General features: G+C 33.8%; 2 protein-coding genes, 1 long non-coding RNA gene and 1 pseudogene across 4 annotated transcripts; 2 read left to right on the plus strand and 2 right to left on the minus strand.

The window, feature by feature from the left end:
- Window positions 1–407: 407 nt before the first annotated feature.
- LOC120086514 (ER membrane protein complex subunit-like protein) lies at window positions 408–9,140 on the minus strand. The gene is made up of 5 exons (XM_039043201.2): window positions 8,829–9,140; window positions 8,352–8,505; window positions 2,582–2,679; window positions 2,397–2,462; window positions 408–761 (listed from the first exon to the last, which is right to left on the minus strand). The coding sequence occupies exons 1-5, from the start codon at window positions 9,012–9,014 to the stop codon at window positions 723–725; spliced, it is 543 nt and encodes a 180-aa protein (XP_038899129.1). The 5' UTR covers window positions 9,015–9,140; the 3' UTR covers window positions 408–722.
- A 2,039-nt stretch (window positions 9,141–11,179) lies between these two features.
- LOC120086820 (putative vacuolar membrane protein YML018C) lies at window positions 11,180–19,201 on the minus strand. Its single transcript, XM_039043624.2, has 8 exons — window positions 18,877–19,201; window positions 16,299–16,667; window positions 13,875–14,089; window positions 12,970–13,040; window positions 12,781–12,882; window positions 12,478–12,595; window positions 12,101–12,236; window positions 11,180–11,533 (listed from the first exon to the last, which is right to left on the minus strand). The coding sequence occupies exons 1-8, from the start codon at window positions 19,117–19,119 to the stop codon at window positions 11,483–11,485; spliced, it is 1,305 nt and encodes a 434-aa protein (XP_038899552.1). The 5' UTR covers window positions 19,120–19,201; the 3' UTR covers window positions 11,180–11,482.
- Window positions 19,202–21,284: 2,083 nt separating this feature from the next.
- LOC120086586 (uncharacterized) lies at window positions 21,285–23,068 on the plus strand. Its single transcript, XR_005484265.2, has 2 exons — window positions 21,285–21,530; window positions 22,034–23,068. It is a non-coding gene; the product is annotated as an uncharacterized LOC120086586 (long non-coding RNA).
- Window positions 23,069–23,142: 74 nt separating this feature from the next.
- On the plus strand, window positions 23,143–24,366 carry LOC150034139 (uncharacterized; annotated as a pseudogene). The gene is made up of 2 exons (XR_016531741.1): window positions 23,143–23,231; window positions 23,634–24,366. The product of XR_016531741.1 is annotated as an uncharacterized LOC150034139 (transcript).
- Window positions 24,367–27,655: the final 3,289 nt, after the last annotated feature.

Here is a 27,655-nt window from a genome sequence, read left to right on the forward strand (position 1 = left end):
TAAGTTTTTAAATATTTAATTTTTTTTAATATGAAAAAATGGAGTATAAACTTAGGTACAACTGTATTACCCTAAATATAATAAAAGGAGACAATATATCATGTATAAATTATAGACTACAAATCATACTATTTCATGAAAATATAAAACTTAAATTATAAATTTAAACTATTATGTGCCCGTATCTAAATACTCTAGACAGTTTATTTATTTTTTTGACAACATGTGAAATGAGAAATTTGAACCTCTTATTTTGAAGTTAATAATACAATAACTAAACATTTATTTAGTCTCTATTTAGCATTGAAATGTGAAAAATATTAATTAAAACAATTATAAGATTGATATGCATTCGACTACCATTATTTTTTAGGGATTCATTTGTTCATAAATAATGCAAAAGAGAATTAAAAAAATCAAAATATGTTAAACCATATTCCATATGGGATGGTTTTACCAGTCAGTAATATTTTACTAGCATGAACTAATTTTTTTAAGAAAACTGAGTACCATAAATAATAGCTGTGCCCTCAGCACATCTCTAACATTGTTCTTGATCAAGCACAATCCATCCAGGCATAATATAAAGAGTCGTAATCACGTTCATGCACAACACAAGCAATCCGCCCGTGAAGATCGATCATCGACAAGCAGCTTCCATGATTTCCTCTATTCTTTTCACTGTCGCCAGCGGACAAAGTGGAGTTGTGCGTGCATGCATCTTAGCGAAGACAAAAGCCACCACCGGAAAATTCAACTTCCTGAGAAAGAAGACGATGAATCTTTAACAATGGTACAGGGGATTGAAGGACTAATATCCTAGAGAATAAGTTCCAAAGTGCTGGCAATGACCAAAAGTTCAATAAATAATAGGCATGACAAGTTACTATACTTTTGTAAACAAGCACATCTCAATTGTGTCCATGACATGTTCGGGAGTGATTCTGTAATGATTAAAATCACTTTTGTTGTGTTTAAAATCATTCTTAAACATGTTTTTAATCACTCAAAATCAATTCAATGTTTAATTTTACACTTTTAAATGCATCTTACATACTATTAAAATTGAATTTAGATTATTAAAAGCAATTTTGAATGATTTTGAAATAACAAAAGTGATTTTAACAATTTTAGAATCACTCCCAAACATGAAGGAGTCTTTTCCCAAAAATGTGATTTTAAAGAGATGGGAGCATATTCATTGCATGTTAACATTTGATAAATACAATCAGAATAACTATAAATGACAACAGGGAAGAACTCTGATCCAATTGAAACAATGTTTAAATAAAACGAACCCTCTAGATCCTATGAAATGTTAGGTGACATCAATCCGTATTTGAAGATTATAGTTATCATAATCATAGGAATAGAGAGGTATAAAGAAGTATGATTCTTGCTCACAACTTCTCTCATCCCTTATTTTGAGTTCAAAATTCAAGGGGTGGGATTTGAACCTCTGACCTTTTGGTCAAGGTGATAATGCGTCGACCAATTTAGATATATTTTGGTTCGCTTTTCTCATACCTTATTCTTCCCTTCTATTTTCTCCCATCCAAACAACTTAACTAGATAACAGCCTGCAATCAAGCTAATTACAACTAACCTTTCCACAGCCAATCGTAAATAATTCCACATTAGAAACGATTCAACTCTACTTGAAAGAGTATACCAAATAGATGGCTTGAAATCCAATCAACCGAACCAATTAAAAAAATATTACTTCTTGATTATTAACAATAGATGTTGCTTCCTCTTATCCCAAAAAAGAATAGAACTTGCTTCCTAACAGAAATGAAAGCATGGGGAACTTGCATCATAACACTGTATTTAACTACCATGACTAGCTCAAACACAGTATTTAGAACCAGAAGTTATTGAAACATGGAGACCATGAGTTGCCATGGTGTGTATATATATTACGAATCAGAGGCCACTCTGCCACTCTTCCACTTACAATATGAGTTGCATTGTATTAAGTTATTTCAATCATTGGACAAGAAGAAAACAAATTTCACATGTCATTTAAGAAATCAGGTGATATACACACGATAACACATGCCTCCACAAAGAAGTAATCATATTAACATAGGAGTAAGATACTGACCTGAGCAGGTGGTAGAGACGAAACAATCATTGAACAACAAGAAAACAAATTTCACGTGTCATTTAAGATATCAGGTGATATGCACACGACAACACATGCCTCCACAAAGAAGTAATCATATTAACATAGGAGTAAGATACTGACCTGAGCGGGTGGTAGAGATGAAAACAATCATTGAACAACAAGATAACAAATTTCACATGTCATTTAAGAAATCAGGTGATATGCACACGACAACACATGCCTCCACAAAGAAGTAATCATATTAACATAGGAGTAAGATACTGACCTGAGCAGGTGGTAGAGACGAAACCCAGTCTGATATATGTGTTGGCAGAAGCCCCAAAGTGTTAAGCTGCAAGAGTCACATTTGAGACGAAGGAAAAATGAGCAGTGATCAGAAAATACTAAAGAGACGTTCAGAACTTATTAGGGATTATGAGAAATAAAACAAACAATAATTAGAAAACTCACCTTCCAAACACCTAATGCTAAACCTCCGAGGTTGAGGGCAATAAACAGCAACTTAGGTCCAAGAAGATCTACTTTACTGTCCTTGTAAGGCTCAAAGACTGCAGGGAAAAGAAATATCAATACCAACAGGCAACAATATGATAAACCACTAAAATCAAATCATTAACATCCCAAAACAATATAATTTTTCCTTGCATGTTTCAAAAGTTTATATCTTATATAACCATTTGTTGAAAAACCGCTTGTAACCCTAGGGGTATTTTAGAAATTATATGTACCCTAGGACTTCCCACTAGTCTATTTATTTGGTCTATTCTCTTGTACTTTGTGTATCAGAATTAATAATAAAAATCAGTCTCTATCGTGGTTTTTCTCCCTGTACCAAGGTTTCCATGTAACTGTGGTGTTATTCTCTTCCCTACTCTTTTATTTTTAAGATGGTATCAAAGCTAGGCGACGAAACCCTAGCCGTTATGGAAGAGAACCAACCACAATCATCTTCTGCTGATAGAACTTCGAGTTTTCACATGAAGACTGCTATTCAAGCGGCCGTAAAGGAGTGTTTTCAAGCAGCCCTGCCGAAGTTGATTTCTGTACGACAGTCAACGGAGAACCGGCGTCAGTGGGAGCCGCCGCACCAAACAGAAGCACCGAGCGAATCCAGACGAGTCCTCGACGGACGGACAGGTACGTTTTCGGTCGATTCGAGCCGTGGGTCACCGCAAGCCGCACCGGTCGAGGCCAGATGTATTGTCGACGGGAAGACAGGAACAAATCTGGCCGTTTCAAGCTATGGGTCGTCCTGCGCCAGATCCGTTACAGCCCTTCGCGCGTCGTCACAGCCCCTTCGTGCCGGAGAGACAAGAAAGTTCTGCACCGTCACAGTCCTTCGCGCCGGTCGGTCCTTCCGCGCCGATCCATCCAACCTACGAGGAGTCGCGCCTAGCCCTAGTTCATTCGACCAACAACGAGCCGGCGACCACTTCGAGCAGTCAAGCCAGCTAGGGTCTTCCTGAATGCCGGCAAACCCCTTACAGCCGGTGACCTCCCTCCAACCGGCGACTGCCTTCCAGCCGGCGATCTCCTTCCAGCCGTTAGTGGCTACCCCGTTTCCAGCCGGTTGTGGTTCGACCCAATACCCAAATGATGTGAGACAACGATTGGCTTATCTCCGAATGCCGATTTTAAATTTAGAAACGGCTCTTGGCAAAAATCCTCAACCAGATTTCTCGGCCAACATACCAGTATACTCTAAAAATCCGGTAAATTCTTTCCCTATTTTACCCACTACAAATATCCTACTTGGGTTTCCATCAGCAGACAGTACGACCAACCTGAGTACGGTTGGAATCAGTACCATCGCCCAGTCAGGCAATATACAGTCTTTTGGTCTTATTAGTTTTAACGGTAAAAAAACCTTAGATTGTTGACTCAAGGGCGACGAATCATCTTACCGGTACCTCTGATCAGTTTCTCTCATATTATCCAAGTGCTAGTAACGAATGAATTAGGATTGCAAATGGGTCGTTCGCACCTATTGCAGGAAAAGGGCATTTATCTCCGTTTGAGGGTTTGGTTTTCCGAGATATTTTGCATGTTCCTAAAATTTCATATAATTTGTTATCCATCAGTAAGATTACAAAAGATCTGAATTGTTAGGCAGTATTTTCACCCGACTCTGTTTTATTTCAGGATCTAAGCTCAAGGACGACGATTGGCACTGCCCGACACGATAAGGGACTCTACTTCCGGACTGATGATGCTTCCTCTAGGAATGATTATAGGACTAGCCTTGTCTCCTTAAATTTTTCTAACTCTGAGAATGATTTTCTGTTATGGCATTACCGCTTAGGACATCCAAACTTTCAATACATGAAATACTTATTTCCGCATTTATTTCGCAATATTAATATTTCTTTAAAGTGTGAAGTGTGTATTCGTGCCAAACAGAGTTGTGTCTCCTTCCACTCCCAGCCTTATAACCATCCAAACCCTTCACCTTAATCCACAGTGGTGTTTGGGGTCCCTCACCAACCACAACCTCCACAAGGAAACGCTGGTTTGTCACTTTTATAGATGACCACACTCGACTTACTTGGGTCTTTCTTCTCACTGATAAGTCCGAGGTGTTATCTGTATTTCAGTAATTTTATGCCACTATGGAAACCCAGTTTAATGCCAGGATTGGTATTTTGAGAAGTGACAATGGGCGGGAATTCTTTAACACTTCCTTCCAGGAGTTCCTTGCATCCAAAGGGATTATCCACCAGAGTTCGTGTGCCTACACTCCCCAGCAAAATGGGGTAGCCGAGAGGAAAAATCGTCATTTGGTAGAAGTTGCCAAGTCCTTAATGCTATCCACATCACTCCCGTCTTACCTATGGAGTGATGTCATCCTTACTGCTGCTCACTTAATCAACCGAATGCCTTCCCGAGTCCTCAATTTTCAAAATCCATTAGACTGTTTGAAAGAGTCCTACCCTACTACTCATTTAGTCTCTGATGTACCACTTCGAGTTTTTGGCTGTGTTGCCTTTGTTCACTCTCATGGTCCAAACCACACGAAATTTACCCCCCGTGCTAAAAAATGTGTCTTTGTCGAGTATCCACTCCATCAGCGTGGGTATAAATGTTACCACCCATCCTCTCGCAAATATTTTGTTTCCATGGATATCACCTTCCTTGAGGATCAGCCCTTCTTCCCTATTAGCCATCTTCAGGGGGAGACCTCTAGTGAAGAGACTAACTGGTCCACATATACCGTTCCCTTGGACTCATCTCCTATTCCCGAACATGTCGGTCCTATCCTCCCTACCAATCAAGTCCCATGGATAACATACTATAGGAAGAATCTCAGGGGTGATGCATCTCTGGCTCCGGTCCATGAGTCAGACACAACATCAGGTACATGTATTCCTGAAATTAATGAGATTGATACTTGTACTGAGACTAACGAGTGTAGATAGGAAAAAGGAGGAAAAGGTGCTGACAGCACCACTATAGCAGATAGGAAGACGACAGTGAATGACGATTCAGACACAACTCTAGAAAATGTGATTGATACTAGAGATAATGGTGAAAAGGTGGTGATTTCTGAAGATGAAACCCAAACTGAGGAAACTGGTGATCATAGTGGAAATTCTGACAGTCTGAAGGAGTATGATGCTCCTCTTGATCTTCCAATAGCCCTGAGGAAAGGTATTCGGTCATGTACAAGATACCTTATGCATAGTTACATGACATACAGTAACCTGTCATCTGAATTTAGGGCCTTTACCACTAGTTTAGATATAGGGGTGATACCGAGTAACATACAGGAAGCAATGGGAACTAAAGTTTGGAAAGCTGCTGTTATGGAGGAGATGAGGGCCCTGGAGAAAAATGGAACATGGGACCAGGTGATCCTACCCAAAGGGCACAAGACAGTTGGATGCAAATGGGTTTTCACTATAAAGTACAAGTCAGATGGGACTGTTGATCAGTACAAGGCCAGGTTAGTTGCCAAAGGGTTTACTCAAAATTACTCCGAGACATTCTCTCTCGTAGCTAAACTCAATACTATCCGAGTATTGCTATCAGTTGCAGTTAACAAAGATCGGCCTCTACATCAACTGGATGTAAAGAATGCCTTTCTCAATGGAGAACTTGAGGAGGAAGTCTACATGAATCCTCCTCCCAATTTGAAGATCAGTTCAAACAGCGGGTCTACCGGCTGAGAAAGTCGCTATATGGGTTGAAACAGTCTCCGAGAGCCTGGTTTGACAGATTTGCCACCTTTGTCAAAGGACAAGGGTACACCCAAGGGCACACAGATCACACACTTTTTACAAAGAAGTCAACTTCAGGGAAGGTAGCAGTTCTCATTGTATACGTTGACGATATTGTGCTCTCCAGTGATGATGATGATGAAACTGTGAAACTCAAAGCAAAGATGGCCAAAGAATTTGAAATTAAAGACTTTGGGAAGTTAAGATACTTTCTCAAAATGGAAGTAGCCCGGTCAAGGGATGGAATCTCAGTGTCCCAACGGAAATACACGGTTGATCTCCTAACGGAAACAGGAATGACTGGGTGCAAACCTGCTGACACCTCGGTTGAATATAATTCAAAGCTTAGCAATACTAGTAACAGTGTCTCGGTCAATAAAGAAAGGTATCAGCGGTTAGTTGGGAAATTGATATACTTCTCTCATACAAGACCCGATATTTCATATGCAATGAGTGTTGTCAGTCAGTTTATGCAGACCCCTTATAAGGAACACATGACAGTTGTTGAGCGCATCCTACGATATCTGAAAAGTACACCAGGTAAAAGGTTAATGTTCAAAAAGTCTGATAAACATTGCATTGAAGCCTACACTGATTCTGATTGGGCAGGGTCTGTTGTTGATAGAAAATCAACATCTAGGAATTACACATTTGTTTGGGGTAATCTGGTGACCTAGAGGAGCAAGAAACAGGGAGTTGTGGTCAAAAGTAGTGCAAAAGCTGAGTATCGGGGCCATGAGTTTAGGGATATGTGAAGAAATCTGGTTGATGAAAGTGTTATCAGATCTTCATCAAGACAATGAGCTCCCAATGAAACTGTTCTGTGATAATAAGGCAGCAATAAGTATTGCAAATAATCTTGTTCAGCATGACAGAACAAAACACGTTGAGATCGACCGGCACTTCATCAAGGAGAGACTTGACAACGGAAGTATATGCATTCTTTATGTTCCCTCAAATCAACAAATTGCAGATGTGCTCACAAAAGGGTTACTGAGACAAAGCCTTGATTACTGTATCAGCAAGTTGGGTCTTATTGATATTTACGCTCTAACTTGAGGGAGAATGTTGAAAAACAGCTTGTAACCCTAGAGGTATTTTAGTAATTATATGTACCCTAGGGCTTCCCACTAGTCTATTTATTTGGCCTATTCTCTTGTACTTTGTGTATCAGAATTAATAATAAAAATCAGTCTCCACCGTGGTTTTTCTCCCTGTACTAGAGTTTCCACGTAACTGTGTTGTTATTCTCTTCCCTACTCTTTTATTTTTAACACCATTCTACAAACATAACAATCAGAACTTAGTTCTACGTATTAGAAGTCCACTAGGAAAGGAAGATATTAAAAGAGCACTACCTAATTACAACCTTAATTGAACTAGATATGTTTGTGTCCTTGAGTTACCCCTAGTTCTTTCTTTTTCCAAAAAGAAACATTATTGAGAACAAATAAGGATGAAAGTACTACTTAGATTTATATTTTTTAAAAAAAAAAAAAGGAAGAAGAAAAGAAAGAAAGAAAGGAAGAAAAGGGTCCAACCCAAACTCAAGAGACCACCAAAAAACAAATCAAGGAATATGATTATGCTCCTAATGAGCCTCTTTGCATAGAATCAAGTGGGGAGAATGAAACTGGGTCATTCAGAGATCACAAGCCAGCTTAATAGCAAATCAGAGCAGAAGAAGTACAAAAGTCAACTATAAAGATGCAAAAAACAACCGAACGTTTGGTGTGTATTGTAGGTAAAGTATGCTAAGTGGGGAGGAGGAAGCTGAGACATTCAGAGATTACAAGCTAGCTTAATGCAAACCAGAACAGAAGAAGTACAATCAACGATGAAGATGGAAAAAGCAACCGAGTGTCGGAATGTGTGGTGTGTATTTTAGGTAAAGTATGTTTATAGAGAGAACGAAAAAGACTAGACAACACCATGCTAAACTTAACATACACACACAAAAAGAAGAAGAAGAATTTAGCATAGAGAATGGATATTAATCCTACCCTTTCCAACCCCTTGCAGGGCGCTTATGGGCTGCCAAAGAGCTGAAAATGTGATACCAATGCTAAATAAATGAACAGTGCTTCCAGCCATCCACATCATGAAGCCCATCATGAACAAATTCTTCAAAGGCGCCTGGGCCACTTCCCAAGCTTTCTGCTCATAAATTTTAAAGTTAGATCGCTACATTTCATTTCACAACAAAATTCTTGTCGACCCTATAAACAATAAATTCAAAAAAATAAACAAAAACCCAGCAGGATCACAGAAGAGCGCAAAGCTTCCACTATTAAGCAATCTCATTTACTCCTCCTCTAAAAAGGTAATCGATTATTTCTAAGCTCTAAAACTCGCTAATCCCGTCTAAGAACTACAAACCAGCGAGATGCTTGAAAAATTAAGTACGAACGATCTCAAAATAACATCCGAGTAGGGAAAGAAACCCTAATCGACCAAAATAATAGAATTTCGAGTAAAACCTGTGCTTTCCAATTGGATTCGGCATCCTTCTTTTGGCGGCTGAGAGTGGAATCGTCCTGATCTTGAGAAGCACGACTAAAACCGGGAGGATCAGGAATATCGCGAGTCGAACTGGACGAAGAATTATCGGAGAAATCGACGGCCCATCGCCGGCCGTCCACCATCAAACCTTTGCCCTTTTCCATTCAGAATACTGTTTTTCTGATTTTCCGACGGTGGAGTTGGAGTTAATAATTCGCTTAGTCGTTTACTGTGTTTAAGATTCAGATCCTTTTGAAGGCTCATAGTATGGTCCGGAGATTTCAACCAGATTAATATCTTTTTAATTTTCCAAAACCAAAACTAAAAAGGAAATTGTAATCAAACCTAATTTTTTTAATTTGTTTTTTTAATTATAGTATGAAAATTTACCGAGCTTTCTTACTTAAATAAATTGATAAACTAATTAGAAACTCAATATTTTTATTAAATATAAAGTCTACATCATAAAATAATAAAATTTGGCATCTATTTATCATGAATTTTTTTAAACTAAATTGTTACAAATTTTAAAGTATAAAGACTGAATTATTACATACTAAAGTTCATTGACTAAATTATTACCGGATTGAAAGTATAAAGACTAAATCATTATAAACCAAAGTTTGAAGATTAAATCGTTACTTTCATGAAAGTTCAGGGATCAAAAGTTTTTTAATTTTTAATTTTAATTTAATTTTTTTTTTACAAAGATTGAGACTAATTTCTATTTCCATGCTAATTTTCAAAATATTACAGGTGTTCTTAGATTTTAAATTTGATTTCAATTTAGTTTCTAAAATTTTAAATTTATAATTTTATCATTGTGGTTTGAGTTTTATTTAAAATACTCACTTCAATCTTTGTCCTCAATGTTTATTGATTTATTTAAAATAATTATAAAGTGAAAATTTAATACTTAACAATGATGAAAAACTATTGAAGCTTAATTAATCATAATTCTTGTAGTTCTTTTTAATTAATTAATATACATTAACATTTAATGAAAAAATCAATATTGATTATTGAGTATTTAATGAAAAAAAATTAATATCAAAAGTATAAATTTTGAAACCTATAGACCAAATTGAAACACAACTCAAATCTCAAAAGTAAAATAACAATATTTTGAAACCTAAGAAATAAATTAAAATCAAATTCAAATTTAATTACTAAATTGTAACAATATGAAACTAAGAACCAAATGGAAACCAGACTCCAAACTTAGCATTAAGCAACTTTTTCGTTTTTCTGGAAGCAATAGGTTAAGAATTATTTTGAAAATTGAAACAATAATTTAGTTCATAAACTTTAGTTTGTAATGATATGGTCTATGTATTTTTAAATTTGCAACAATTTAGATTACGTACTTCTAAAATTTAACAATTTAAGCCCTAAGCTTTAACGAGTATCAATTTTATATTTCTACTTTATATTTTGTAACGAGTTTAGTCTATATTGTAAAAAATACAATTAAGAGTTAATAATTTTTTTTATACGTGTAAATCGACAAAGTGATTGAGGATCAAGTTTGTTCATAAATCATAAAAACCTAATCATTAATTACTACAAATGTCTGTCCATTTGGATATTTTATCAATACATCAATAAAAATTGAAATGCCAACGTTGACATCTCAATATTGGCCTTATAAGATGTAAAGTCTAGGTTATGAGAAGGTTATAAAAAACTATATTAATTTCATAAGTGCCTATTTTTAAAACACCAATGATTATTATTTAATAATGAAAATGAGAAATTATTTTAAATAGTAAAACTGTTTAAAATATTTGTAAAATATAGCAAAATTTTAGAACTATCAATTATAGAAGCTGCTATTAGTGTCTATCAGCATAGACACGAATAGAAGTCTGTCTATCACCCTCTGTCATTGATAGTTCTAAAATATTACTATATTTCGTAAATATTTTGATTTATTTTTCTATATTTAAAAACAACCCTAAAAACATCCTATAAACTATACAATTAATTTTATTATCCTTCTCAGCCACAAAAAAGAAATTACACAATTTAATTTAATTGGCTAAACTCAACTGACATAATGTTCATACTATCAACCTCGTGATCTGATTCACTATCCCACACTTTAATTACAATACCTTTGAAAAAAAAATTAATTTAATTACTTTAATTTATTATTTATTTATTATCTAATCCAAATCTTTTAATGTTTTTTTTTTCTGGGAAAAAAATTTATACACTGCAATTAAATCTAATAATTTAAATTAATTTTCACCAACAACCAAATTTATAATTTTTTAATTCCCCAACCACACTTGACTCAACCAAATCTATAATCAAGCATAAAACATTCCACTCTCAAATATAATAATATTATTATACATATCCAAACAGATATTTATATCTAAATGTTTTTTTTAACTCTCAAATATTTAATATCTACACCTGGCATATACTATATGCAATCCATAATATCTCCAATCCAAACAGACAGTTAATATTTACATTTGTACAGTTAAAAAAGGCAGTTACATTTAACACATCTCATCCTTCAAAGTAGCCTCTAGCCTTTTTCATGTCTGTGTACCAAATCAATGTACACCATCTTCTTCTTCTTCTTCAGAGGATTCTGAAGTCAATCTAGCTGGTTGCCCTAAGTAGACAACTTGTCTGAAAAATTCACTATGAAAAATCCAGCAAATACCTGAATGGAAAGGATAAAACAGAGCTAAGATCAGTTCCCATCATAGAAAAACAGAAGTATAATTACATAATTTGTCCCGTACCACCCCGTATTGGAATACTCGAATACAAATTCCATACTCTACTTTCTTTGAATTTACATGAGGTGGCATGATTTATTAAGATATATTACATAATTTTGTCAAATCTTTTTTTTAAGAGGAATAAATCTCCGAATTATATAGAACATCCATGTCATCTAAAATATAGTATCAAAGTCCATGAAGCCAAAAAAAGTACTAGGTCAAAAACAAAAATTGAGATCCAATTTAAGAATGACAAACCCAAAGAGACACCATGTTGAAATCCCACATTGGATCCCTTTTTTGTTGTAAATTTCATGCATAAAAAAAAATTGGGATTTGATCCAAAAATGATTTTGAGATGGAACTCCAACCTAAGCCAACGGAATAAAATAATTGTACAGACTAAATAGATATCACGTTCAGAATTTAATTGAGTTAATGACAACCTTGCTTGAATAGGATAGGATTTGCTTTATAAGTTGTAAAACCGAATGAGGGTTTACCTGAATGCAACCGAGGATGTAGAGGGCGGAGTAGCGACGACCGTGTAATACAACGTCTGCCAGCATAGCAAGGGGAATTGTCAATGACATGCCCAAGGTAGCAACTAATGGAGAAGTCCAAATCACAGAGAGGGCCCTGCCAAGTATAATATGAACAAATTCTCTCCATGAATTTTGAATGAAATAGAACAAAGCCTCAATAAGTTGCCAAAAAGGTAACTATTATCAATGGCTGAATAATATGCAAAAGAAATTGCATGTTATCCAGTTTCTTTTTTAGATATTTCAAAAGGCAAAAATCTAACTTTTCATGGGAAAAAAACTATAAACGAAATTGTTATCTAACGGGCCAAACATATACATTATTCTCGACATACCAAAAGTAATCCGACAGAACGCTCCCGATGAAGCCATTCAAAAGCAAGATTTCGGAGATGGATTTCGAGGGAGGAAACTTGAGAGGAGGTTCAATGCCCACAGCAGTTAAAGGCCACACTGCAACGAGTGACTTTACTAGTATAAGAACAGTTCAATTATCAAAGACAGTATAAACTTTGCCAAATGAGGTGCTTAATTTTTTTCCAATCATTGTCAAATACTTCTGTTCTGTCTAAACCTAAAAAATTTGTTCAATCAAGAAGAACAAATTATCATTAACTAAATATTATTGATCCACTTACCAAGCCACCAGAGACCCAATATGGTAAAGAGACCAACATATCCAAAGAATTTTTGTACATCAATCTTGTCTCCTTCTGATCCAGCTGATTTCTTGAGCAGCACTATAAACCAATCACACAATTTAATTATTATGATGAAGTAAAACATTTGAATCACCAACAAAACAGTTGCTAGTTAGAATTCCATACCAGTAAATAATCCATAGATTGCAGCCGAAAGAAGACCAAAAACGTCCCCTGTGATGGTTTGCCCTCTCGACCTTACCGAAAAAAAAGGAAGAAAATATAGTAAGTTACAACCATGTTAAATTGGTCATCTTCTTATTTCAATTTGGACTTTGTCAACTCCAACTAATCAATATAGAAACAATGTGAAGTGTAAAACTCAAGCTCAAGCTCAATCTCAAGGGGCAGCTTTGATGGGTTCTTTTAATATGAAACATTTTATTGATGAATGAAGTGAAGGAGAAATCCCAACAAAATTTGCCAATTTGAGATTAAATAATATAAACTGAAAAGAGCAAGAGGTGCTTATTTAAAAAGAGTAGAAAGAACCAAATCCAAAAACTGATCACGAGAGGAGAAAGAACCCCTAAAAAGACGTCCATTATGCTCACTCCAAAGAGTCCAAAAGAAGGCTCGTATAAAGCCCACCAAAGCATCTTCTTAGAACCACCAAAAGTATGACCCGAAAGAAGGTCAAAGATATTGTTAGAACAAGGATTGAGCCACCCAAAAGCTTCAAAAATGATATTCCAGTAACGAGATGTAAAAGGGCAATGCATAAAAAGATGATAAGGAATTAAATTCGCTCAATTTTTTTTAGTTAAATCGATTTACCGATTAAATAGAAGAGAAATAAACCAATAAGAATAAGCCACATCAGAAAGCCTCATCGAGCTGGTGATGGAGCACATGGAAATCTCCTCGTGGGACCTAGATGGGGTCCAATATGTTGTGTGTGTGTGTGCGCGCGCACGTGTATAACTCGAAGGGCTCACGAGCTCTTGGCCAAGAGAAAGCAATATGCGATAACTTCATCTTGCATATGAAATGAAGAACATTAACTATGGTAATTAATAGAAAAACCTTACTCAGAAATGATTAGGAACTCATTCGTTGCCCAAGTTTTTCCCAAGGTTGTCATGATAACCCCAGCCATACTAATGAAAACAGCAACCACCTTGGAAATGGTAATGGATTCTTGTCCAAAAAGAGCTCCAAACAGAAGGGCAAAAAGGCCTGATGTGGAATTCAAGATGGTTGCAGTTGCAACGCTCGTATTTGCCAGGGCCGAGTTCGAGAAGTACTGCAAAAGTCTCAAACAAACGACGTTATTGCAGCAACACGAGATCCTAGAATTAACAATCAATGATCAACGAAGACCTCAGTAGACATTCATATACAATCACATTATTTGGTATAAATTTTAAGCCTCGTTTCATAATCATTTGGTTTTTAAAAATTAAACTAATAAACACTACTTTCACATGTAAGTTTCTTTGTTTGGTTATTCACTTTAATTTCCACCAATGTTTTTAAAAATCAAACCAAAGAGTTGAATTCTAGAGAAAAGGGGATAGATGGCCCAAAATAAAAGGCATAAATGAAAAATGGATATCATTTTCAAAACCAATGAAATTTGGCCTTCTGCTTATGTCATCATTGTGTAAAATTACCACTTTACCCGAATAGAATAATTTTCTTCGTTTTGCAACTTTTTTTTTCCTTTTTCTTCTTTTTTTATATTTTTTTTCTGCATTTCTTCTTCCTTTTTTCTTTTGTTCTTTTTTGTGCATTTTTTCTTTTTTCCCCTTTCTTTGTGTGTGTGTGTTTATTTATTTATTATTATTATTATTATTATTTTGCGTTTCTTTGAATCGAGCATAGCGCATACAACATAGGGCCTAGAGTATCGAGGATCGAGTAGCATGTAGCTAGTATATAGCATAGAGCATATAACATAGAGCATAAAGTGTAATGCAACAAGCATGAAGCATCGAGTATCAAGTACCAAGGATTGAGGATCGAGTAGCATGTAGCTAGTATATAGCATAGATCATATAACATAAAGCATCGAGCGTAGAGCATCAAGCATTGAGCATCAAGTATTGAGGATCAAGTATCAAGGATCGAGGATCGTGTATCGAGTATCGAGGATCGAGGATCGAGTATCAAGAAAACTTATAAATCATAGTGCGCAAATGAGTTTTAGGGTCGAATGAGTAAATTCACAGAATGTTGACATAAGCAAAAGACCACTTTTCATTCAATTTAAAAAGGTACTCATTTTTCATTTGGCCCCCCCAAAAAAGAGCCATTCGTACAAAAAACCCTTGAATTCTATCAATTTTCCAGTGATGTTTCCTATCAATTTTCTATAATAATTTTCATCTATCTTAAGTAAAAGAGTTGAATTCTAAGTTAAATTTCAAAACAATAAACATTTTTTTTAGTTTTCAAAACTTGGCTTGGTTTTGAAAACATTGGTAGGACGTAGGAAGAAGATGATAAAGCAACAAATAAAAAAAGAACAACTTTCAAAAACTTGTTTTTGGTCTTAGAATTTGGCCAAGAATAATCAATTGTTTTGTTGAAATTGATTGCCATGATCTATTTTGACTTGTAACATCTTCTACCAAGAATAATCAATTGTTTTGTTGAAATTGATTACCATGATCTGTTTTGACTTGTAACATCTTCTACTGACTGGGATATATGACTATGAGCTGGTTTATGAGCTGGAAATCCAGCTAATATCTGAAGTAAGTTTGGGATAAGATTTTTGAGAGATCACGTGCTTGTCATCTGCTTCTAGATTTTTTTCGTTTTCCAGCTAGAGGTACCCAACGTGAAGAAAATGAAATTTTGTTAGAAGAAGATCCTCTTCTCTCAGTTTAAAATATGATGCCCATTTCCCCTCGAGAATGTATGAAGAAGGTTGCAGAATTGAAAAGCAAGTCACTGTGTGTTGAAGAGCAATCATGTGAGTGGATTCCTTCGGTAAGAGAAGTCTTTTATTCTTAATTGATCTTCTTGGGTATTTAGGGATTTCGTTCAAGTTCCTCTTTATCATTGTTGAGAGGAGCGTTGGGAGTGAGGAGAAGTTTAAAGAGTTTTGTTTAACTTTTGAAATTTCTCTTCATCTTTCAATATTTGGATATGTGAAGTAGCTGATGAATAAAATAGTGACTACAGTGGATGTAGACTCCAATCTTGGAGTTGAACCACTTGGTGTTCTCCTTCTTCTTCACCATCTTTATATTCTTAATTTTCTGTCAAAGTCATTTTGCATTTACTATCATATATCAACATGTTTCTTCAAGAAATGTGAGAATGGAATTTAGGAGAAAACGAGCATATACATTTCAAAAACAGAAAACTAAAAACAAAATTGTTATCAAACAGGATCTTAATTTTTCGAAAAAATTATCAATATCTGAGTCAAAGAAACATTTACTAGACAATAAAATTTGCAAAGTCAACATAAACTAAAATAGTTTAGAAAGTAAATGTACCTCTGTAGAGAACCATAAGGGTGTAAGATAAATGCTGCATTTAATAACTTCCCATGTACTAACTTTATGATGTGATTCAAAATTAGGAATCAAAGGGTGTCCCTCTTCCCTTTCACTCAAATCTTTATCCCTAATTATTAGAGAGTGTCCCATGCTGTCATCCGCATTGTAATGTACGTCGTTAAATCTCAAAGGGCCATCAAGTCCAATCGAGGAGCTCATAACAGAGCCATTATTATCAAGTAAATTATGAGGGTTTATTAAGCTGCAGACCAAGTCTTTGACAACTGCCATTGGTAAATATATCACCATGAGAGATACCCCTAAATAAGAGATTGCAAAAGGATGTTTATATTCACTGAAGATTCTCTGCACCAAACACAAATATTGGTTAAAAGTTGTAGTTTTCCCAATTTCTAAGAATATATATACATATAAGATTAATGTGCCAGTTTGGAATGACTTTTTCACGTGCAAGTTTACGGTGTCCTAAAGTGGTTCAAAAATTTCTAAAACGAGATAGATAAGTGCTTGTAGGGGATGCATTTTACACATTTTCTTCCAAAAGTGCTTATGTGTATGTTAAAATCACTCTAAAACACATTTTTAATCATTCAAAATCAAGTATGATGGTATGAAAATCGCATTTGAAAATATAAGATCAATAATAGTAATTCTTGGAGTTCTAAATTGGATATATTTGTTTAAGAGGGTTTGGGGTGGTTGTTGTTCTAGTATGGTAGTTGTCTCAAAAAATGTACTACAGTTAGTTTCTCAGATTCTGCAAATTATTTTTTTCCTTATCTACAATATTCTACAACTTTATTTTGCTGGGATGTTTTCCTTGTTTATGGTTTGCCAAATTTGGATGGGATCGTTTTTTTTTTCTGGTTGTGCCCATTTAAGAGTAAGATGTTGTCTTTGTAGGGTTGTCGCTTCTATTTTGAGTTTACTAAGATTATATATCCTGGCCGACCGATAAAGTGCGTGGTAGTTTATAGAGTTTGTGAAGCAAGAAGTCTAAACAAGTATTGTGTGGCATGTTGTATCATGGTTCTTGAAGTTTGAATCTATCTTGAGAAGAGATCCTTGTCCTTAGGGGGAGCCTAAGGCATCATTGATTGAGAATGGATTGTCATCCTTAGGGGGATCCCTAAGACAATGTTGGCTAAGAAGAGTTCTCAAACTTAGGGGAGCCTAAGTCTATCAAGTGGAGTGATCTTCATTTGAATGTGCGAAGATAAAGCCTTGGTGAAAGGGAGTCTCACACTTGGTGAGCCTAAATGATTCTTCATTAATATTCACATACTTAGGAGGAGTTTAAGTTCTATTGAGGAGGAGCCTAAGTTCTATCGAGGAGGAGACTCACATCTAGGGAGAACCTAGGTGATCAATAATAAGTTAGATTCTACATGTGTCATTGTAATTGTCATTACTTTACAGACAAATATAACATTGTAAACGTTTGACTTTTCATATTAATGAATTTATCTTTTTCTGGCACACCGCTCCGATATGAAGGTTGTATATCACCGAATTGGGTACAAACTCTTTGTGTTATTCGTGTCGTTTGTTGTTTGTACTTTATTTGTTGTTTCTGTGATTCTCAAAGCTTTTTGTGGAACATTCATATTTTGTGTGACGAATCACCTTGATTTTCAATAATGATATTAAATTATTAAAATCATATTTAGATGTGATTTTGAACTAGACAAAAATCATTTTAATGATTTCAAAATTACTCTGGAACGTTTTCTACTTCTCGTGAATCAAATTACAATTTGCGTCCACACATAATATGTACACACATAAAATATTTAAAATACCCTTAGGTGAATTGGTGATTTTGACGAGACAAATAAATGTACCAATAATATGAATTTGAATATAATTTTTTTTTAAAAAAAAAAACGTAGGTACAACATGAACTACAGATGTACAACCCAACTGCACACCAATAAAAATGTGGCAATGATTTTTTTTTTTAAAGGATTATTTTACTTACATCTTAAAATTTGACATATTTATTTTTTTCATTAAAAACATATCTAACGTCATAATAATGGGTCTTTTTTCTAAAAATCAAATATATATGCACTCTAATAATTAAAATACTAAAAAAATACTAGTGTTAGGAGTGCATAATTAAAATACTAAAAAAATACTAGTGTTAGGGTTTATATATATATATATTGGTTTGGATCGATTTTAATTGGTTTTTCAAATAAAAAATCGATTTGAACCAATATTTTTCTGTTTTCTTTAAATACAAACCAATATGTACAACTTTATACGGAAAAATCAAACCAAACCATTAGATGAGTTTGTATTGGTTTTTTGGTGTACCCTATGATATATATACTTTTTTCCTTCAACATTCCACAGACGTCATTTCATGGGCTCCACATCATTCATACGCTTCTTTTTATGGCAAAAAAATCGAATGGATCAGTCAATGCATGTTGAAGAGAGAGTCTAGAAAATCACTAATTTAATTCCCATTTGTTTCCAAAACAAAATAGCGATTAATAAAAATAAATAAATAAATAAAATACGGAGAAATTAAAGGATTATTTACCTGAGTAATCTCGGCGGAAGCAACCCATATAAGAACCGCCGTACAAATCAATCCCAAACCAAACTTGTACTTGCAGCCCATTTGGCGACGGCGGTCAAAATCGAATCGGAAACGGCGTGGATTTCGGCGGAGCAAGGCGGTTCGACATCGGGAAATAATAATAATAATAATGGCTGAGAATAGGAGCAGTTTTGTTTGCGGGCGGGAGAGAGTGTAATGAATGTAGTCTGGGATTTGTTCCATGAGGATGAAAGTTTGTTGAGTATTGAGTGGGTTTAGTGACGCAGCGGCTGCCAGCGTTCGCCAAATATGACCACGCGTGTGCGCCCCATAATATATGCAACCACGCTCTTCTTTTATTTTCTAAAACAAACTAGAAAAGAATATGACTATTAAATATATATATATATATATATTTATACTTAGTGCATTGCCTCACGTGGCAAATTCTTTTTTATTTTTCTTAAATTTTTTATTTTATTTTATTATTATTTTCTTCGGTTGTGTAAGCAATGGGAGGGGAAGGGATATATAAAAATCGCATTTTAAGCTATATTTCGTTTGTTTTTTTCCTCTGTTTTTTAAATTTATGTTTTCTCTCCCTTATTTAATTATGTTTTTTATTTTTTTAGAAAAATTTTGAATTTTGAATTTAAATTCTAACAAGAAAAACTATTTTTAAAAAAAGTTGTAATTTAAGGAAACGGAAACACGGATATCAATATAATATAATGTAATATAATAAAAAATAAAACAACAAAAGACGAATTTCTCAACTTTTTCTAATCTTTTTGGATTGATCATCAATATGTGTGTTTTCCAAAGTCCACCAAATATCGTTATGTATAGGCAATTTGGCAAGTAGGAGGTGGATTACATGGATACTAGTAGTGTATAATCTTGAGATACATGGATAAAACATGGGGTAATGGATAAGTGACACATGACCAATGGACATTAATAATGGTCATCTACATTACACTTAATTTAACATATTTATAATATTCATCCTTAGATGTCAATTATATATAAAATATGCCTTGGTAAAACCTTACCAGAAAAAAAATCCACTAGAAAAAAATCCCAATAAAGGAAAAATAGTAGATATTTCATATAATCTGATACTCTTAAATATTTACTCCCCTCATGGAAACATCACTTGAGATCTCTGAGTCGCTACATTCCAATGGTGTGCACCATTTTTTCAAATGTTGTGGTTGGTAATGATTTTGTAAATAAGTCTGCCAGGTTATCCTTTAAACAAATTTTTTGTATAATAATGTCACCATTTTCTTCAAGATCATGAGTATAGAAAAACTTTGGTGAAGTATGTTTTGTTCTATCTCCTTTAATATATCCTCCTTTGATTTTAGATATACGTGTTGGGTTGTCTTTGTATAATATCGTTGCAAGAATTTTATTAGAAGACAAACCACATGTTCCACAAATGTGCTAAATCATTGATCTTAGCCATACACATTCTCGACTAGCTTCGTGAATTACAAAAATTTCAACATGATTTGAGGAAGTGATTGTTATAGTTTACTTCACGATCACCATGGTATAACAATTCCTCCGCGTGTGAATAGATAACCTGTTTGAGATCTAGTTTTGTGTAGATCAGATAAATATCCATAGTTTGCATAGCCAACTAGATCAAATTTTGATTTACTTGAATAAACAAACACATGTCGACCGTTCCTCAAAGATAACAAAGTATATGCTTAATTTTGTGCCAATGTTTTTTTTGTTGGAGAATAACTATATATTGCTAAAAAAAATAACTGAAAATGCAATATTTGGTTTTGTATTATTGGGAAGATACATAAGTACACAAATTGCACTAAGATATAGTACTTCAGGATCAAGAAGTTCTTCATTCTCATCTTGAGGTCGAAATATATCTTTCTTCACATTTAGTGAATGAACTTTCATTGGAATGTTCAATGGATGTGCTTTGTCCATATAATATATTTTCAAAATTTTTCGTATATAAGTTGATTGATGAATAAATATCTTACATGTTAAATGCTCAATTTGTAAACAAGGCAAAATTTTGTTTTTTCGAGATTTTTCATCTTAAATTATTTCTTAAGATATTATATTGTTTTTGAAAGCTCTTCGGGAGTTCCAGTTATATTTAAATAGTCAACATATACAGTTATCTATGAAGCACAGATACTTCAAAAGGTTCAGAGAATCGGTATCGGATACGTATCTGGTACTGATACGTCCAGATACGTAACATATACGTGAAATAAAGTATTTGATTTTTTTATTAATTTCAAAATATTCATTTTGGGCTAAATTTTAAGCCCAATAGCCCATTAACCCAATAACCCACTTAATTTTATATCTTTATTAATATAGTTGTTGAATTATAATACTATAATAAATTAAAAACAAAAATTAAAACTAAAAGAAAACCCTAAAATTTTAGTTCTTCACTTATTCTTCTTCAGCCGACGACACTTCTTCTCATTTCTTTTCCTCATTCTTTGAATCTATACTTTTTCAGACTTCTCTTCTCACTTCGTTCTTCAACAATCAACTGGTTCTTCGTTCGTTCTTCAATTTACCGTCGACCAGATTTCGACCGTCGACGCTTCGTTCGTTCTTCAGTTCGACGTCGACGCTTGAAATTTCAGCCTCAGGTAGCCAATAGCCCAACAGTTTTACTATGAACTTTCAATTTTCCTCCAACTTCTTTGTTTTTTTCAATCTCTGAAATTTTGATTTCCATTCGTTTTTAACTTAAGTTTTTATTTCAATCTATGAAATTTTGATTGCCATTTCTTTTTAATCTTAAATTTTCATTTTCAATCTTTGAAATTTCCATTTCCTTTGATTTTATGTTTTCAATTTTAATTTTTAACAGTAGTAAGTTAAAATTTTTATTTCCATTTTCACTTCTTCTCGGTTTGAAAGTATCATATTCTTAAAGAAATTAGATATACTTTCTATTTAACTTTGCTTAAAATCTAATCACCGAGGATAAAAATGATGTGCGTAAAACTTAAAACTATAAAAATTAAATTTCGATGATATAATTTACCGTATAGCTTTTGGCCTAATACATTTCCTCATTTGATTGAGAAACACTATTTACATTATGATCCTTCACTGCCAAATTCATGAAATCCATTTTTGGCTGCAGATTTATGTGACCAAAATTATAGAGCCAAAGTCAATCATCAAATCATTCCATAAACTCATCCAACTCCATTGCTGAAAATGATACAAAATCTCTTTGAAAATATGTGACCAAAATTCAAAAATATTTATATTGCCAATGCAACCTTTGTAATATTTCAAAGAGAAGCGTATACACGGGGTAGAGCTCATTTGTTGAAGATAAGTGGTCAATGAATTGGACCTTGTTTAAAAGTCACGTCTTCCATTTTGAGTAGAATGAAAAATTGGAAGAAGAAGTAAAGGCTCGGTTAGAAAGAAAAGGTCCAAAGAATGTTCCCTTACTTCCTATGGTCATAACAATGGTCATAACAATTGGTGGTGTTAATGTCAGTAATTCTCCTATTACAAGCAAATTGCACTTTGAGAAGAAAAGTATAGTAGTAGTGATACAATGCAATTGAAAAATTATTCAAGCATCACGAGACTAGTTACATTCACTAATTGCCATAATGTTTTATTCGGCTAATTTTCCCTTTCATTTAGCGACAAATTCACACTTTAGAGGAGCATTTGTTTATGTTGCAAATAATTTATTGTCAGGATATTTGCCTCTTGGATATAATATGTCGAGGACAAATATTGAGTGGTTATTAATTTCAATTAGAGATAGATGACGTACTAGGGATGAGTATTGTGAGTGATGGATGGAGTGACTCATAAAGGAGGCCTTTGATTAATTTTATGGCAATTTTAAAATGATAACCTATGTTTCTAAAGTCAGTGGATTGTTCTGGCGAGACAAAAGACAAGTATTTCATTGCAAATTTGATTAAAGAAGTAATGAATGAAGTTGGGCATGAGAAAGTGATTGAAGTGATAACTGCTTTGAAGAATATATGTGCTGCTAAGAATGTTGAAAACAACCAACTTGTGTATAAGGAGTGCAGTTGGATCTCTAATATTGCTAGTGAAGCCATGTTTGTGAAAATTTTTATTATGAATCATTCGATGTAGCTTGCCATATTTAATGAATTTGTATATCTGAAATTGCTTTCTATTGCTCAAATACGCATTGCATCTATTATCATCATGCTTAAGAGGTTTAAACTTATTAAATATGGTTTACAAGCCATGGTCATCAGTGATAAATGGGAAAATTATAGAGAAGATGATGTGGTAAAGGCAAGACGTGTGAAGGATTTGGTGCTTAATGACTTATGGTGGGACAAAAGTGATTAATTTTTGCCTTCACTGCACCTATCTATGACATGATTAGAGCTTGTGATACAGATGCATCTGTCTACATTTGGTGTATGATATGTGGGATGAAATGATTGTAAAGTGAAGGCAACTATTTATAAGCATAAAAGATTGAAACCAACTAAATCTAGTGACTTTTCCTCTTTTTATGACGTGGTGTATAAAATTCTTATTGATCGCTAGAATAAAAACAATACTCCACTTCATTTTTTAGCACACTCCTTGAATCTGAGCTATTTAATTACACTATCTTGTTTATCTTTATATATATATATATATATATATATTGTTTATATTATATTCTAACCTTATAGATTATATTTTATAAGAGTTTTAACGTTCTTTAAAACTTCTATTTATAGTGAAGAATGGCTATTAGAGTCTCCTAATCGAGTGGCACTATCTCAAGAGAGGATGAAGTGTTTTAAGAAATATTTTAATGACCCTGGGGATCGTGTAAAAGTGAACATAGAGTTTGCAAACTTTTCTACCAAATCTAGAGATTTCAATGACCATAATTCTATAGCTCAAAGATGTATCATTGATCCTATAAGTTGGTGGGCCATTCATGGTGTCTATGCTCCACTGTTTCAACCAATTGCATTGAAATTACTCAAGCAACCTTCTTCCTCTTCCTGTTGTGAGAGAAATTGGAACACACTAACTCTCTCAAAAGGAACAAGTTGATACCTCAACGTGCAGAAGATTTGGTATATATTCACAACAATCTACGCCTTTTGTCAAGGGGTACTCTAGAATATTCAAGAGGAGAGACTAAAGCATCGGACATTGCTATAGATAGTTTTGATTCTTTTGAAGATGTTGGTATGCTAGAAGTAGCAAATTTATCTTTAGATGAACCTGAGTTGGAGGCTGATGTTTTGGGATATCATGGTGGTGGTGAAAGTGATAATGATGTTGATGATGATGATGTTATGGAGATTTAAGATTTGAGTGTTTCAAGTTTCTCTATTTTCTAGTCTTTATGTTAATTTTTATGTTACTAATTTGGTTTGTACTAAAAACTTTGATGGAGAACTATGTATTTCGTTGATTAATTTTTATGTTATTAATTTGGTATTTTATGTTTTGGTAGATTACATTTAGTATCTTTCTTAATGTTAAATTTATACATATGAAAAAAAAAAATTAAAAATGACGTATTCTTATACGTATTTGTTTCTAATTTTTTAGAAATTGACGAATCGCCGTATCCAATCGTATCTGTATCGGTGTCTATGCTTCATAGACAGTTATAATGACAAACCCTGACTGGTGCTTTCTTTATAAAAATACACTGACATATTGGATTATTTTGATATCCTTCTGTCAACAAATATCCACTCAGGCGGTTGTATCACATTTGTCCTGATTGTTTCAATCCATATAATGACCTCTGCAACTTTTTTAATACAATTTCTAGGAATTTGATTTATATGTTTCAAGTATTTAAATCCTTTTGAGATTCTCATATAAATATCATTATCAAGAGATCCATATAAACATGTGGTGACTATTCATAAGATGCATAACAGAATTTTCATACACATTCAAACCAATTAAATATCTTAATATAATTGCATCCACCACTGGAGAATATGTTTCATCATAATCAAATACCAAGTATTTATGAAAAAAAAAAACCTTGTGCAACTAGTCTTTTTTTATATCTTGTAACCTAATTATTTTCATTTCTTTTCCTCACAAATACTCATTTATATCCCACAGGTTTGACACCTTCTAGTGTTCAGACTACTGGTAAAAAAATTTGATGTTTTGAAAGTGAGTTTAATTCTGCCTCGATTGCTTCTTCCACTGAAGCCAATCTTTTCTATGTCAACATTTTTCAACAAACTTTGGTTCAGAATACTCATTTTTAGATATAATATCAAGAGCAACATTATACAAAAAATGTTATCAATAACTACATGAGTCTGGTTTCATCTTTTTTCTGTCATGATATAGTTTATTGAAATCTCATTATTATTTTTAGGTATTTTCACTAGCCATGTCAAGGATTTTTTCATGGATATTTACATCCTCAACTAAGTTTTTTTTACTATTAATTATCTTTTGTTTTCGAGGATTTTTACCTTTGGAACCCAGTAGTCTACCACACTTCTAGTGTCTTCCAGACTCATTAGTGACAACTTACTGTGTTGAGATATCAATTTTCGATGGAACATTTGCAGTTGGTATATATGATTTAGTTACTTTCTTTGAATCTATAAATGCATCCGGTAACTGATTTGCTATATTTTACAAATGAATTATCTTTTAAACTTTAAGTTCACATTGTTTTGAACGGGGATCTAAATGAGACAATAACGATGCATTCCATGTAATTTCTTTTTCCAACTTCTTAATCCTCCTCCTAATGTTGGAAAATTTGTCTCATTAAAATGACAATTAGCAAATTGTGCAATAAATACATCACTTTTCAGGGGTTCAAGATATTTAATAATTGATGGGGAATCATATCTAACATATATTCCTAACCTCCTTTGAGAACCTATCTTAGTACGTTGTGGTCGAACAATTGGAACATATACTACACATCTAAAAATTCTCATATGAGAAATATATGGCACATGGCCATAAATTAATTGTAATGGCGAGTACTTATGATAAGCTACTAGCCTAATATGTACAAGTAACGCTACATGCAAAATAACTTGTCCCCATATAGATGTAGGAAGCTTAGCTCTCATAAGCAATGGTCTATCAATTAACTGCAAATGTTTTATGAATGATTTTGCTAAACCATATTGTGTATGAACATGAGCTAGAAGATATTCAACACTTATCTTAAGTGACATACAATCATTATCAAAAGCTTGGGATGTAAATTCATCAGCATTATAAAAAAGAATGGTCTTAATTGTATAATCATAAAATTGTGCTCTCAACTTAATTATTTGAGCAAGTAATCTTGCAAATGCAAGATCTCGACTTGATAAAAAGCACGTGTCTGAAAATCTACTGGATGCATCTATTACTACCATAAAATATCTAAATGGTTCACTTGATGGGTTAATTGGTCCACATATATCACCATGAATTCGTTCTAAAAATGCAGGGGATTCAATTCCCACTTTTGGCTGGTGATGGTCTAATTATTATTTGCCTCGAGAGCAAGCTATTGGGATTAATGCCCTAAATCTCGTGGATCCTATAGTACAAACAATTTACTTATTTAATAAAAAGCGATACATTTTATTCGACATTTAGTAGCATTAACCCACAAAATCGATAAACTAACATCCAAAGTTATCTTCTATAACTTAAACATGTATGTAAAGACATACAGCTGGATCATGTTTAAGTGATAATCTAAGTGGTCTGTAGTAGATGGATAACGCTGGATATTTTATCCTAGTGACACAACGAATACGACCCGCTTTGTAGATGTTAAGTTGTTGTAAAGTGCTACAAATGATTTAATCTTGATCATTCATGTAGAGACATGTGAGCGAGGGTGTTCTATACAAAAGGGTTTGTAAGACTGAACCATGAAATGAATAGTCACTTTATAGAATGCTATTAATAGTAGGTACTTACATTTCCCAGGATGACCATAGGTGACATGACTTGAATCTTGAATGAGTTGTGAACTCCTGCCTATGAGAGCGATCCTTTGATTTGTATGGGTGAGAGTAGCCAGATCGTCGACTAAATAAGCCTACCATTTTGGGGATTCATCTGATTGGGGAGCTGGGAACACAGCTACATAAGAAGAAATTCACTCATTCCCTAATGTCAGGGTAAGTAGATAAATTGCTTTCTTAAGGACTAATTTCGGGACTTGAAATGTGGCGCCACACCCTCTCTTACCCCGATAGGGGTTTGGTCATAGTTGGACTATGACTTATTGTTCATTAGAAGGATCAATGGTACTTATGGAGTTAGAAGTAACTATAGGGGCAAAACGGTAATTTTGGCCCAACTATACTTACGAACATTTGTGAAAGGTCATCGCTCTGTTGACTGGTTATATCCAATAGACACAAAAATATATCTGTAGTGTGAAGAGTTCAGCTGTCGGACTTTAATGGAATAACTGGCAGTTAATGGATGTTGAGCAATTTAATTAAAGGAGTTTAATTAATTATTCAAGTGTCATTAGAGCTTCAATCTACAAGTCCATAAGGTTTCCTCTGTAGCTCAACTGAGATTATTAGGAATTAATTTTGGATTAATTTGAATGATTCAAAGTAATGGAAGAAAATATAATTAAATCAAATTAATTATATGTGATATAATTAATATAATGTATTTGATATATTATAAAATAAAGTTTATTAAGAGATGAATAAAATATTTGAATATGATTCAAATACTAATTATATGGATGGGATTCATATAATTATGTTTAGTATAAATG

Source organism: Benincasa hispida, chromosome 9 (assembly GCF_027475165.1).
Source record: "Benincasa hispida cultivar pf3 chromosome 9, pf3_genome.v1.1, whole genome shotgun sequence".
In the NCBI taxonomy this organism is placed as follows: domain Eukaryota; kingdom Viridiplantae; phylum Streptophyta; class Magnoliopsida; order Cucurbitales; family Cucurbitaceae; genus Benincasa; species Benincasa hispida.

Bases quoted from the DNA above. Each gene is read 5' to 3' on its own strand.
- LOC120086514 (XM_039043201.2), bottom strand. From the start codon at position 9,014: ATGGAAAAGGGCAAAGGTTTGATGGTGGACGGCCGGCGATGGGCCGTC. The intron at 2,463-2,581 runs GTGAGTTTTCTA...TGACTCTTGCAG, and splicing joins TAGCATTAGGTGTTTGGAAG to CTTAACACTTTGGGGCTTCT. The intron at 762-2,396 runs GTCAGTATCTTA...CTTCTTTCTCAG, and splicing joins CGTCTCTACCACCTGCTCAG to GAAGTTGAATTTTCCGGTGG.
- LOC120086820 (XM_039043624.2), bottom strand. From the start codon at position 19,119: ATGGAACAAATCCCAGACTACATTCATTACACTCTCTCCCGCCCGCAA. The intron at 13,041-13,874 runs GTAAGGTTTTTC...TTTTTCGGTAAG, and splicing joins GAGTTCCTAATCATTTCTGA to GTCGAGAGGGCAAACCATCA. The intron at 12,883-12,969 runs GTATGGAATTCT...ATTGGTTTATAG, and splicing joins AATCTATGGATTATTTACTG to TGCTGCTCAAGAAATCAGCT.